Source organism: Dendrobium catenatum, unplaced genomic scaffold, assembly GCF_001605985.2.
Source record: "Dendrobium catenatum unplaced genomic scaffold, ASM160598v2 fragScaff_scaffold_1282, whole genome shotgun sequence".
Taxonomy (NCBI): domain Eukaryota; kingdom Viridiplantae; phylum Streptophyta; class Magnoliopsida; order Asparagales; family Orchidaceae; genus Dendrobium; species Dendrobium catenatum.
The window spans coordinates 902,732-917,704 of NW_021319744.1; the positions used below are offsets into that span (position 1 = coordinate 902,732).

The 14,973-nt window shown below is 34.2% G+C and overlaps 1 protein-coding gene across 1 annotated transcript in view; it reads right to left on the bottom strand.

Moving 5' to 3' along the window:
• Nucleotides 1–14,417, bottom strand: part of LOC110108339 (protein JINGUBANG) — a 30,768-nt gene extending 16,351 nt beyond the window's left edge. The window contains exon 1 of the mRNA XM_028699416.1: nt 14,198–14,417. Within this exon, the coding sequence (XP_028555249.1) occupies nt 14,198–14,417 (220 nt within the window). The remainder of the gene's footprint in view (nt 1–14,197) is intronic.
• Between the last annotated feature and the right edge of the window lie 556 nt (nt 14,418–14,973).

A 14,973-nucleotide genomic window follows, 5' to 3' on the forward strand; every position in this document is an offset into this window, starting at 1 on the left:
GCATACAACAAAAGCTTAAATAGCATAAATATTGTGTACGATAAAACTTGGCTTTTATAAAATCCTACAAAAGCATTTTGCTTAATGTATTTTTTTAAAACTATTGAAACTGACTGATTTATTAATTACATCGCTTTGAATTTCCTTCCGAACAAATCATGGATGTTAATGACATTTTAAAAAGGTATTACATATTCAAGTGAAAAAAAAAATTTCAACCGCTAAAATGACTTAAAGATATGAAAAAAAAAATTCTCTTAATTATTGGAGAGAAAATTAACAACTAATTCTTTTCTTTTGTAATTAATATCAAACATCTCATTAATTTAGAGCTTTCTTAACTTTGGTTGCTAAAGTGTATTTTTATTTGTTTGATGGTTACACAAACCTATCTTTTTATAGAAGTGACATCATATCATTTGGTCATATCTTGTTAAGTGATAAACTTATGGCTTAATCAACTAGAACTAGCTTGTATATGTTATAACCGAGCCAGTTCATTTTTTCCCGCACAAGAATTGACACCCTCTCGTTCCTTAACCAAGATCGCAACCAATCACAAAACAACTGTCGTTTCGTGCCTCATTCCGCTCTCCAATCACACAAATCATGCAATTTCTCCACCTTTTGAAATCCTTTCATCCTTGTCACCTTACTCTTGTCTTTTTAGGTGAAGAAGGGAACCTAGGGCTTCATTCTAAACCTTCCCTTGCCTCTCTCGTAACCACCAAAAAGCCCAGCTCCCTCTCGCAGCCACCAAACCTAAAATCAGCTAACATTTTCTTCAAAATCTTTTTATTCCCCTTCAATGTTTGAATATATAATTGGATTCAAACATATTTCAATTGCTAATACCTTTAAAAAAAAGGAATGAGCATCTCATCACTTATAAAAATGGATATAGTACAACCCAGATTGATTAATTTCTTATAAGAAAATTAGATCGTTTAGATTGCAAATATTGTAAAGTTATTTCGAGTGAAAATTTATGTACCCAATATCGATTATTAGTTTTGGACATTAAGATAAAGGGACATAATAAAAAATAAAGTAAAACGATATTCTAGGATTAGATGGGGCATTTAAAGAATATTAACAAAAATATTTTTGAGAGTATGATTTTAGATTTTAAGATTTTATCTGTGCATGAGGATGCTAATGTTATGTGGAAAAAAATATCTAGTGATATTAAGAATATTGCAAAAGATGTACTTGTACTATCAAAGGGAAAGCTCCTAATAGTAAAAATAGTTGGTGGTGGAATCTAAATGTGTAAGAAAAGATTAAGAATAAGAAGATTTGTTATAAAAATTGATTTAATTTTAAAAATTTTGAAAATTAGGAAAGATATAAAGAGGCTCGTAAGGAATCTAAGAAAGCAATAATGTAAAGACCTTAGTTTTTAGTGATTTATATAATAGATTAGATACTAATGAGGGAGAAAGATATATATATAAGTTAGCCAAACAAAGAGATAGGAGTAGTAAGGATTTAGTTCAAGTGAAGTGTATTAAGGATGAAGATCAAAAAATACTTTTCGTAGAAGATGATATTCAACAAAGGTGGATGAGATATTTTGCTAAACTTTTTAACGAAAATTGTGAAAATAAGATTGACTATAGTGACCTTAGCACCCTAAATGAAAATAAAGATTTCTTTTTTTATCGGCGTATTAATAAAATCGAAGTTAGAGAGGCTTTAAATAAAATGAAGGGTGGAAAAGTTGTTGGACCTGATGATATTCCAATAGAGGTGTGGAAGTGCTTAGGAGATGAAGCAATTTCTTAGCTTACTAAACTTTTTAATACTTTTTTGAAGACTAAAAAGAGGCCAGATGAGTGGAGAATGAGTGTGGTAATTCCTATTTTTAAGAATAAAGGTGATGCACAAGATTGTGCGAATTATAGTGGAATTAAGTTAATGTGTCATACTTTAAAACTATGGGAGCGAGTTATGGAGCATAGGTTGCGGCGTGATACTAATATTTCTCAAAATCAATTTGGATTCATGCCGAGTAAGTCGACTATGGAAGCCATACATTTATTAAGAGGTTTGATAGAGAAATATAGAGAAAATAAGGAGGATCTACATATGATATTTATTGATTTAGAAAAATCATATGATAAAGTTCCAAGAGAAGTCTATGGAGAGTTCTTGAAAAGAAAGAAGTTAATAATGCTTATATTCAAATCATTAAAGATATGTATGCAGGAGCTATTACTTGTGTTCAAACACAAGGTGGTTTGACCAAGTATTTCCCTATTTCAGTTGGGTTACATCAAGGATCAGCCTTAAGCGCATATCTTTTTTGCTTTAGTCATGGATGTTCTCACTAGACATTTACAAGAGAATGTACATTGGTGCATGCTTTTTGCTGATGATATTCCTCTTGTTGATAAGACTAGAGAGGGAGTTGAAAGTAAACTTGAATTATGGAGGTCAACATTAGAGACTAAATGTTTTCGCTTGAGTAGATCTAAAATGGAATATATGGAATATAATTTTAGTAGTAATAGACCTAGTGAGGGGATTGTGACTTTGGGCGATCAAGTCATTAATAAGAGTACACGTTTTAGATATCTTGGATCTATTGTTCAGAGTGATGGTGAAATAGATGGGGATATTATCAGCAGAATTTAAGTTGGATGGTTGAAGTGGAGGAATGCATCGGGCTTGTGTGATAGAAAAGTCCCCCTCAAACTTAAGGTAAAATTCTATAAGATGGTAGTGAGGCCTGCAATGCTTTATGGTGCCGAATGTTGGCCTTTAAAAGAGAAGCATAATACTAAGTTAAGTGTGGCAGAGATGAGGATGCTCAGGTGGATGAGTGGCTTTACCCTTAGAGATAGGATACGAAATGAGCATATACGTGAAAAGGTTGGAGTAGCTCCAATAGAAGATAAGATTACAGAGAGTCGCCTTAGATGGTTTGGTCACATAAAACGGCGGCCTTCCAATGACCCGGTTAGGAGAGTAGAGGTATTAGATTTGACTTATGTTAAGAAAGGTAGAGGCAGACCTAAAAAGACTTAGTTAGAAAATATTAGGAATGACATTTCTTTATTAGATTTAAACGAGAATTTGACCTTTAATAGGATATAATGGAGAAAAAGGATTCATGTAGTCGACCCCACGTAGTGGGATAAAGGCTTAATGTTGTTGTTGTTGTTGTTGTACTCGTTGTCTTTTTCAGCAGGTATTGCAGAAGTGTTTGGTGGGCCATCACCTCCGGAGCAGAGTTATCAGCAGCAGTTTGTTTCTTTTTGGTATTTCAAATTTTGTAATAATTGATTTTGCTTTTGATTGAGGGTTGGATAGTCTCTTTCTTATTTTTTTTTAGGCTTATTTTTTCTATCTAACGCCGGACTTTTGTCCATCGACCAACTTCTACCCAATGTCAGACTTCCGCCCATTACCAGACTTCTGTCAGACTTCTACCCAACGCTGGACTTCTACCTATCGTCGGACATTCGTTAGACTTATATCCAATGTTATATTTCTGTCCATCACTAAACTTCTACTCGACGCCGTCCTTCCGACCTGCGTTGCCAGACAACTGTCTTTATGACCTTCATCGCCCGCCGACTATAGTCCTTCCGACTTACGTCGCCCATCGACTACAGTCCTTCCGACCTTTGTCGTCCACCAATTATGGCCATTCCAGCCAAGCAAACATGTCAACAGTGATTCTTCCTATTTCCACCATTTAACACACTCTATATGATGTATATTTTTTATATAAAGCCATGACCTTCCTTCCAATGAAGGGCCTCATTTATAATCAACTACAAACACTAGTGGATTCATTCAAACTAGGCTAGGCCCCGTGATTTTTCTCATTTTTAGGGGTTTTCATGTAAAAATCTTGGGGTCTCCTATGAACACTCCACCCTCTCTTTCTTATATATGTATACGTATTGGATCCTCATACAAAGCTAAAACGTTAAACTATAAATTTTTCTACCGCCGCGAATATTCTGGAACGCAACATATATGAAATATTGTTATTTGCTTTTTATTAATGAATTGATTTTTTAATTCACTTCCCTTGTTTACTATGATATATATATACTAGTAAAATGCACGTGCACCATGTGCACGTGAATAAAATTTTAAAATAAAAAGTATATTATAAAGTTGAGTCGCGAAATAGAGCAATTGAGCAATTGTTACGTGAAGAAAATAGAAAAAAAAAACTATTTGAATTGAAATAATTTCTATGAAAATGAAATCATTATATATACCTAAACAAATAGATTTTTCAATTTGTTCTTTCTTTTTTGCTATTTTTTTTTTCTCTTTTTTATTTGTATTTGCCACGTGATTTACTTCCCCCAAAACTTCTCACTAAATACAACAGTTGTGACTTCAGCAAGATAACATGAGAACAACGAGGACCAGTAGTGTAGTGCGTGAAGAAGATTGTCGAAGAGACCATTTTGATGACCAAAGCAAATGAACAGTGACTTCACTTTCAATCCTTCCAATTTCTTCAATCCAAAAGAAAATTCTGAAGCAAACTTGAAAAAAAAATAATGAAAAATATCATCATCATCGCGTAAACTTTTTTGTTATCGATTTTTCATATATATATATATATATAGAATCCTTAAACTACACATTAAATTAATTAAATGATTCAGGAAGGCTAATAGAGTTAGATATCATTTGATTAGAAAACTAACTGTTATACTTTTAGACTAATTAATCAAGAAACTAATTAATGAAAGCATAAGCAACTATATATGCCAAAACTCAAATAAATATGAATATGAAGTCATAATTTAATATTTGTTCATATAGGTAGTTTCAAATATGATGTTACAAATATAATAAAAATATATAAAAACTTAATAAAAGAATGTAAAAGAAAAAAATGAACTAATTTGAACAAACATCCAAGTTCATTCTTCCTTCCTCTATTTTTCAAATCATAGATAAATTCCACAATTTCTTTTTGTTCTATAGAATTAAAAGCACCTTCATCCAAAATATTCACAAGCCTTCTATTTATCCTTTCAAGGCAAACATAATCTTTCATCATGTCATCTTTATCTCCTCTATATAGAGTTTGGTCTTCTTCAGATTCGAATCGAGCTACTATAATCATTATTATAAATCTCTGCAATGTATTTTGCGACACTAAACTAAACTAAGATGAACCAAACTCAAGTTTGTTTGAAGGAAATGGTTCTTAAGTTGACATTAAGAAAGAGTATGGAAAAGCTCAAAGAAAATTCAGGTTTTTTGGATTATATCCAAATAAGTGTATCAGTGTATCACAGTGCAATGCAAAAATGGAGCTAAAACCTACAAGGCACTAAATAGATTACTTTTGATAAAGATTTCATGTCTATACAATAGAGAAATAGATAAATATAAGTTCCTGAGGAGGATAGCATGCTAAAAACACGTAGTTGAGGGTTAATATTGCATAAAATAAGATAAGATGAAAATAACTTAAAATAATAAAACTGCATAAATTTTTTATATATCTAATAACATTTAAACTTTTAGAAGAGTCGACAATTGTTAAACCATAATAACTGGGAAATATTCATATATCTATACTAATATATCATAAATTTTATCCTCCCAAAACATTCAAATTCATTACTTCCACAGTCATAAATCTCCTATTATTTAAATCAATTCATATGCATATATTTAAGTATATATCTTAAATAAATCACAAGCTTCAATGAGACCATAACACTTAATATCACACAACGTAGCAAAAGCTAGTTTAAATCATAATCAACAAAATATTCTTCCTTCCGCTAATTCCTCATTATGTCACTTGTTAGTACATGAAAATGGATGTGTTGTTAGTAATACACCATGCCTAAAGACTAAACTCAACCAGATGTAACCCCAAAGCTACCAAAAAGTCTTACGTGCATTGAATCTCATAACTGGTATTAAATTTATATAGAAGAATAGATAAAAAGATGCACACAAATTCTCTTATATAATTGTTGCATGTTTGTTTATTGCAAAACCAATAACATTATTTCACGTTATTCTTTCAAAATTTACTATTTAAATGAAGGAGAATAAGATCAATTCAGAAACTTAACACACATATATATCTGAAATTGAAGAAGCTTATTTATAGACAAATTGAAAACTCATCTTCACGCGAAATATGTTAAGTCGCTGCGAGCTCAAGACTTCCGAAGCAAGGAGAAGGGGAATACCCATTAAAGAAAAATGTTGTAATAGAAGAAGAGAAGAAGAAGAAGAAGAGGGTGGGAGAAGCGAAGCTCACAATTTTAGCGAGGGAAGCATACATGATTCAACAAGAAAACTACAATTACGAAGCAAGTAATGACTGTTTTCAACTCCAATATTTGGAAATGTGAAATCAAGTAGATTAAAGAAACCTAGCAAGCAGACACCAAAAGTTAGATTTAAATAATCCCAACTCATCATTCAAACTATAATTTCAACAAAAATTGAATCCCAACTTCCACCAATTTCCTCCAATTCACTTCATGATGGCAACCATCGAGCCTATGATGGGTAGTAATCAAACCACCTATAGATAAATCTATAAAAATCTAAAACTCTGCATATAAGAAAATTTCTTATAGGATTAAGCCAGAACTGGAACCAAAAACAAGCTGATTCCGAATCCAATTAAAAATGATTTATTTTAAGGTAAATTACAAAATAAGAAAATGGCGGGAAGTAATATCGAACACAAAGAAGACCTCAACATCGAATACCAATAGATAATTAAAAAAATATACTAAAAGAAAACAAATCAATAACATCAAACACCAATAACAAAAAAAAGTACAAATAAATTAAAATAAAAAAACATTTATAGATATTAATAAATAAATAAATTAATTAATTATAAAAGATCTTGCATTTGAGATAATAGGTAATGGTTTAGCGAACTTACATGAAATGCGATGAAGCGTTTGAGTGAATTGATGGGTTTTGCAAAAGAAAGTTCGACGAGGAGTTGCACGCATTGAGAGCAATGTAACGGTTAAAAACTGCTATACATTTCCTTTCTTCTTATGATTCAGTCAAATGCAAACAGGAAATACCACAATAATCACAATAATCACAATAAGAGATGAAGTAGAGGCAAAAAAATTCCCAGACACTTTAAGTTGTTTTTATCAAGAATATAAGATTGATAGATACTATTTGTTAAGTTAACAATTGTTATGGAGTAAGAACTATTTATTTTTTTAGGACAATTTTGTTCACACATACAGTTGAACAAAGCAACAAATAATTTTATTAATCCCACTGTTGGAGAATTTTTGTATCCTCGAACAGATTGCATACTTTATCATCGAGTACGGCATAAGAACATGATATATTACCCCGAAGGATAAAGATATCATTTCCTTATGGACTCAATAACAAAATTTACAATTATTAACAAAGATTCCCCCACTCGATGTTTGGTCGAATGGGGTTTATTTATTTCTGGGGTACAAACGTCCCATAGGGGCAAGCCCCTATGGTTAATTACATCCCAAGTTTGATTTGGGAAAATTTTTAATTAAACTAGTGGTTTTCTTTGTTTTTGAAGTCATTCACATGTTGGCTAAAGTTGATTTTCATTTTAAAATCCATGAAAGTCTTGTTTAAAGATTTTGGTCCTTTTAGAATTTCAAGGAAGATGTTTGATCAACTAAGGATTAGATTTTGGGAATGAAAGCTAAAGGAGATGAAGTAGGGGCACTTGATTCTGAGAGGAAACTCAGAGGTGCCCAAACTATCCTATGTTGGGCTTTACACTTTAACAACCTAATTTTGGTTTAAGTTGATATTTTTTTTAAAAGGTTGGGGCTTACATCCCAACAACACTTGTTGGAGGAATTGCCCGAAAGATGAGGGCTTATAGGGTGATTTGGAATCAACCCATGCCTCGGACCCTAAGACTAAGGTGAGGACTACCGACAGGTAGTGTCTCGAACCTAGATCTAACGAGTGCAAAGAAGGACTTACAAGCTACACCTCACAAGAGGCATAACCCGCCCGACCTCTGGATTTATTGTCCCGCCTGGAAGGGACTACCAGCTAAACTCCCCCTAATCGCTTTTAAAACCATGTTATTCGGTCTCAATGCAAATGTAGAGTGGTAGGGTTATTTTTATTTAGAAGATAGGTCTTATAGCTTGGCTTTGAGGCCAAGATGCCTAATTATGTGGGTATGCATATGCTGACTCATAAAGAAAAAGACTTTTGTTATCTAATCCTTAAGTGAGAGCTTTCTATATGCAACACATTTGGCCATGCGTGATTATCTTAATTTTAAAAACTTGGCCCCTTGAAGGGAGTCATGCAAGACTTTCTTATTTATTAGAAAAATCGTGGAGCCTAAATCAATTTTTAGATTAATTATATTTTAATGGGTAGAAATCTTATTTTTGTCCTAATAGCCTACCGTAGCAAAAGTCCAAGCCACTCCCAAGCAAAAGCAAAGAAAGAAACCTAGGAAAAAGATGCATTTCTATTGCACAACCACGTAAACAATCAAAGAATGCTTTTATTTATATCAAATGAAAGGAAATGTAAAGAGAGTCCACATTATTACAACCAGATTTGGCAGCTGAGTTGCCTGTCCTTATACAACCCAGTCAAATTTACAGACTCTACTTGTGGGGTTCTTCAGGCTCTTTGACTTTTGAATGGACATTGGACTTCACCTTTGCAGGTACATCCTTCTAGTCCACTTCATTCTTTTGCTCTAAACCCCCACAAGTTTGATACAATTACAATTCTATCAAATACATGTTTGAAAAGAAAAAAGACTCAAACCTGCAGTGGATTAGAAGCAGTTTATACAATAAAGCATCATATTAAGAATTTTGTTTAGCACTTAGGGTGCCAAACACCTGCTTCTACCCTATTGGCCACATCTTTGGGAGGTTTTAAGCAGCACCTGTCATGCAAGCAGTTTATTATTTATGAGCCCCCCCCCCATTTTAGATATGACCACCTGCAAGAAGAACAAGTATATTTCTACACTATCCACTTAAGGACAAGTGCCCACAACGCAGACAATCCAAGGGCAACACACCACAACATCAAACACATGCGCAGAAAAGAAAAATCCTAATCCTAGCATGCCTAAGGGGTTGTGCACCTAAGTGTGTGAGGCTTGTGTAGCATGTCACACTAAGGGTCTTTGATTTTATTTTGGAATGAAGATGATTAATCTTTATCCAAGGGTGATTTCACTTTAAGTTGTTTGTGACTTAAAGATTTTATTTGATTTTTAAGTGTTTCATATTAGGAGGGTTATAAAGAACCCATAAAGTAACCACATGCTTGCTTTTGGGCAAGCCTGTTACTTATGAATCCTAAGATACAATGGTGTAGGCATCCCGCCTTTTGGGGGAGATGCTTGATCATTGTATCAAAATGGAACCTAAGTAATTTTTAGGTGTTTTAGAGTTCTCTTAATGTTTGGATAAGAGAAATGTCTATCTAATAGTGTAAGATAGACTTGCCTAAGGGGTTTTACTTAGGACTTGGTGAAATCCATCCAATAGGGTAGGATGAACTTCAGCATATTGGATAATTCCTAAGGACATCTATGAGTTTAGCATTTTAAATGTCATAGAAAAATCATTCAATTTGGGTTGAATGCAAGAGAGCACTTAAATTTTAGGTCTAAGAAGAGTGTCCAACATGTAGCTTTAGGCTACATGTCGAGGAATTTCCTTAGCTTTTGGAGCTAAGAAGAGAAAGGTAGGGATCCAACATTTAGCTTTTGGGCTGAATGTAGGAAAACTTCCTCTAGCTTTTGGAGCTAAAGAGGGGGGATCTCCTACAACTTTGGAGTTGGAGGAGAATTGGATCAAACTCATAGCTTTTAAGCTAAGGTTGGGAGGATTCCTTAGACTTTTTGGAGTCGAAGGAAAAGAGGGATGACTTGTAATTTTGGTTACAAGTCATCAAGAGTTATATGGATTTTTGGGTGTCCAAATAACGGAATCCCTCCATCCAACTTGGGTTGGAGGAAAGGAATGGATGAGAAGGGGCGCAACTTGGAAGCTACAACCCCATGAACATTCTTTGAACATTTGATGTTCAAAGAGGAAAATACATTCTCATAACTTGATTTAAGAGAATGAAAATATCTTCCTACAACTTTTGGGTTATAGGAGGGAAAATTCTCTACGATTTTGGTTTGTAGAGAAGAGAAGGGGAGATGCAATTGGAGATTGCAAATCAAAGAGAGTTCTTTGGACATTTGTTGTCCAAAGAGGGGAATACATTCTCCTAATTTAGGTTTAGGAGAATGGAAGAAAGCTAGGAGTTTCTCCTTTGCTTGCTATGGAATTATTTGTTGAATTTGGTTCAACAAATAAATGATTTTGGATTGAATTATTTGTTGATTTTGATTCAACAAATAGGTGACTTTCATGTGTCTAATTCACTCAACATGGGTTTACAATTTAGAATTGTAGGAAAAGAAGTAGCCCAAAGTGCAACTTAGGGGTTGCAAATTGGAGTAGTTTCTTTGAACGCCTGGTGTTCAAAAAGGGGATTCATTCCTCCAATTTGGGTTGGAGGGATGGAGAAGAATGAGATGCAACTTAGGAGTTGCAAACTCTTGAAGGTTCCTTGAACATTTGACATTCAAAGAATGATGCACACTCTCCTAATTTAGGTTAGGAGAATGAGAAGATCTTTCCTACAACCTTTGGGTCATAGAAAGAGAGCTTCCTACCTTCTTACAAATGTTTTGGGCTCATTTGAAGAGAGGAAGGATGCACCTTAAGGCATTGGAAAGGATTCCTAAATCAACTTTGAAATATACTTGGGGTGTGACAGTAGACATAATATTAACATCGCCCATCGACTACAGTCCTTCCGACCTTTGTCGCCCACCGACTATGGCCATTCCAGCCAAGCGAACACGCCAACAGTGATTCTTCCTATTTCCACAATTTAACACACTCTATATAATGTATATTTTTTATATGAAGCCATGACCTTTCTTCCAATGAAGGGCCTCATTTGTAATCAACTACAAACACTAGTGGATTCATTCAAACTGGGCTAGACCCTGTGATTTTTCTCATTTTTAGGGGTCGACAACATGAATCTTTTTTCTCTATTGTGTCATATTAAGAGCCAATTTTTCATTTAAATATAATAAAAAGGTCATTTCTAATACTTTCTAACCATGTCTTTTTGGGTCAACCTCTACCTTTTTTAATATAGGCCATATCTAATACTTCTACTCCCCTAACTAGATCATCTAATATCATCCACTTGCATTTGAACAAAATCAATTCCAAAGAGTATAATGTTGATTGATTGATATAGTGGACACAAAGATGTGGAAAATAACTCAAATTATAGTGATTGGCGCTCCATAGAAGTATGAAAATATGTAGATCACTTCAACACACATATGTAAACAATTCACATAATATGAACACCAAGATAAAAGAATTGAATAATCTGCTTCCAAAGTTAATTTAATATGCATGTGGTGGTTTCAAGAAGTCCAGCAGAGAAATCATCAATCAAACGAAGATTATACATGAAAGAACAAATAATCTCCAAGATTGGGTAGCCAAAGGCAAATTTATCAATCAAAGTGAACCAAAAAGAATCCACATAATAAAAGATGTTAGCCTTTGTAAAATAAAAACGGGTATACCATTAAGGGTAGAAGGCATCTTGTGTTTAGCAACATCATGCTATGTTAAAAGAGTTAAGGGAATGGTCATTTGGATATGGCTTCAAAGAACATTTAGCCCTAATAATAATGATGAACAAAAGATTTGAGGAAAAACACCAACATCCAGAGAAATCCAGAGTGTATGAGCAGATTGATATTTGACCACCAAGTGATTATTGGCAGAGTGGTGTTGTAAAGATGAAGCACGTGGCGTTGCCTTGACCCTAACTTCTGGAAGCACCTACGAAGGAGGCGAAGAAGCCCCAGGAAGTGAGATGAAATTCATTCTAAAAAAAAGGTAGAAATGGGATGCATTGAAGTCACCAATGACACATGGTTTAGAACGAGAAAGGAGAATGAGCACAGAGTAACAGAGCGAGGGGCAATGGGATGATAAGCATGCATGATGAGTCTTAGTAGAAACGAGCAAGGTGCTACCTCAAGACTCACTTGGGAGGTTGAGCTAGAGGTAGTTGGAGGCAGGTCTGCACAAAATGGCTCCTAGATGCGTCGATGAGACGAAATCAAAGGGTGGATGAAGGCTTCGGCTCGTTGCCACAACAAGAGAGGCAAAGTGCGAGGATAGAATAAACTACAGGAAATAGTTTGCTAGCGCAACGTGCGTTGTGTGAATGCTAAGAGCATGGATGAGGGCTCTATGTCTAAGAGCAACTCTACCTCTTCTAGGATACACGCCAATAAGATGGGTTGGGAAAATTAATGGGGATGAATTAGGTTGGAGAAGAGGTAGTCAATCTGTCATTGCTATTGTTTGTGCAATAGGATTTTAATAAAATAAATTAGCGTTCCATCCAAGACTCAATAGGAATGACCTCTGAATATGGGTTCATAAAGTTGATCCAAAGTAGTTAGAATAAGACTAACAATTATAATGATGAATTTCATATTTATGAAGACATTTTTATTGTGCATGCTATGGCATACAATTTTGTTAATAGTTAAGATATAAAACAAGATTTAATCAAATGAAAGGGGCCTTGTCGAGGTTTTAGAATAATGATAGACGATCATATAATAATGGTTATGTAGAGACCTAATTGAAAAATATAATCAATAAATGATTGTAACTAACTTACCATGAAGTTAAGGGTATAACTAAAAAATTAAAAAAAAAAAAAAAAAAGTTAAGGGTATAACTAGTTAATTAGCCACAAATTTAATATTTTAAATAATAGCATTTGCTTTGAAAAATTTTATTTAGTTAAATGATTTGTATAACTGTTAAATGATCAGTACGACCATTTTGATCAACATTGGCATTACCATGCAAAATGACTAATATCATGTTTTACGCTTGGTTTTTGAGAAAATCTTGTGTGCAATCAGCTTGGAAGAATCCAAATAAAATGATGGTGTTTTGTTCATCTTTTTGAATACTTGTTAATGTCGACAACTCCTGTAATATCTCCTATTATAATGCTATTTCTTACTTTATCTCTTCGTTCACTTGCATTTTTAATTTATGGCACTCAAGTAAAAGATTTGGTTGAAAAAAACAAAGGCAGATTTCTATTTGGGATTTCTTTGTTCCGCAAAACAATTCATGTTGGATTGACTTCATGCACAGACCTAAAAAGATGAAGGGGACAAAATGGACACTGGAAGAAATTTAGGTCATCCTTTTTGTTAATGACGGTAAAAAAATTGCTAAATGTAGTTTATCATGAACAAATGAGCTTAATATTATTTTTATCCTACTTTAGATGGCCACAATTATTAATTAAATCCGAATTTGCTTGTTATTAAATGTAATCAAATTTGTGGACATTATTCTGACATTGCAAGAAATAATTTGAAGTCACTGATGGTGTCATTTATTGTAAGTCAGGGAACTCTAGATCTTAGAAAGTCAAAACCTAAACCATACCCACTACCTTTTTTGAATGAACAAACGTTCAACATATTCATATGGGTTAAAGCAAATATAATCTTATTAAGCTCTTATAGTTTCAGTCACCCTTCAATTTGTTCTCTTCTTTATTATACGTAGTTCAAATGTTTCGCTTCAGCTATCTTGAATGTATATCTGTTGGGTATAATTTGTTTCTGCTGCAAAACAATATTTTTGGTTGTTTCTATATTATAATACACTTATCTTTCCTATCATTCATCCTTATTGAAGACATCTTTGGCATTCTTCCATATCTACAATGATGTGAAACAACATGCAATGAACAAGAATTGCCTTTGGGAAATTAATAAGAGCGATGGAATTCATCTTGCTAATAATTAACTCTTTGCTTGCTCAAGATTGAGTTAAGAATTTGTGGTTGAGAAATTTAGCAACGGCAATAGATCACATGTAGAGATTACGGTAACTTGCAAAATAACTACTAAATATTGAAGTAATGCAAATAGCTAATGATAACAAAGCCCCAAATCTAAAATCTAGATCATTCACCAGGAGGTCCGTCACTCGTTTTGAAAGTGGTGGCTAGCGGAGGAGAATTGTAAGTAGGCTTAGCGATGCCACTAGTAGACAGGTGATGCAGAGGGGACTTGTCGCCGGGGAGGAGGCCGGTGGGTGTCCGCGGATGGTCCAATCGTAGTCTTCAAATTGTTCGTCTACGACATCCACGAGCGTAGGGAGGATGCGATTCAAATAGTCGTCGACGGTGTCGTCGGATCCAAACTCAACGTCGAAGAATGGCGAGAGTGTTATATGAATACTTCCGTAGACGTCGAGTACTAAACCACTATCCACTTCGGGATCCACCATGCACCATTGCCCGGACTAAGGTGGCGTCCGAAAAGGAGAGGAGAAGGGGAAGGTGGCGGGTGGAAGTAGAGAGGGTGAAGTTATTTGGTGGGGGGGGGAGAGAAGAAATCTGATATTTAATTTCAGATTCTTTCACAAGGGGGAAGAGAGGAATTGATTTCAAATTCCAGATTTTGAAATCTGAAATTAAAATCCTGGAAAAACTGAAATTAAACTTGAGAAGGAGGGGTATTAAAGAGGTGTTTAAGTGATGATGAGGTGGCAAGTAGAGAGAGAAACAGTAGGAGAAGGTGGCCGGCCATATGGGAGAGAGAGAGAGGCTTGGAATTAAATAGGTAGGGACCATGATTAATTAATCAAAATCTGAAATTTAGATTTCAGATTTTAATTATGTCATGTAACTCCTTTCTTGAAAAAAAATTGGGAGGGAATTTGAATTTCAAAAAATTGTAACTCCCTTAATTAATTCCCCAATTTAAGTGAATTAATTAGGAAAGTCATTAAAGGATGAAATTCAAACTAGCAAAGGGAAACCAAATGGGGGCCGGCGGTACGG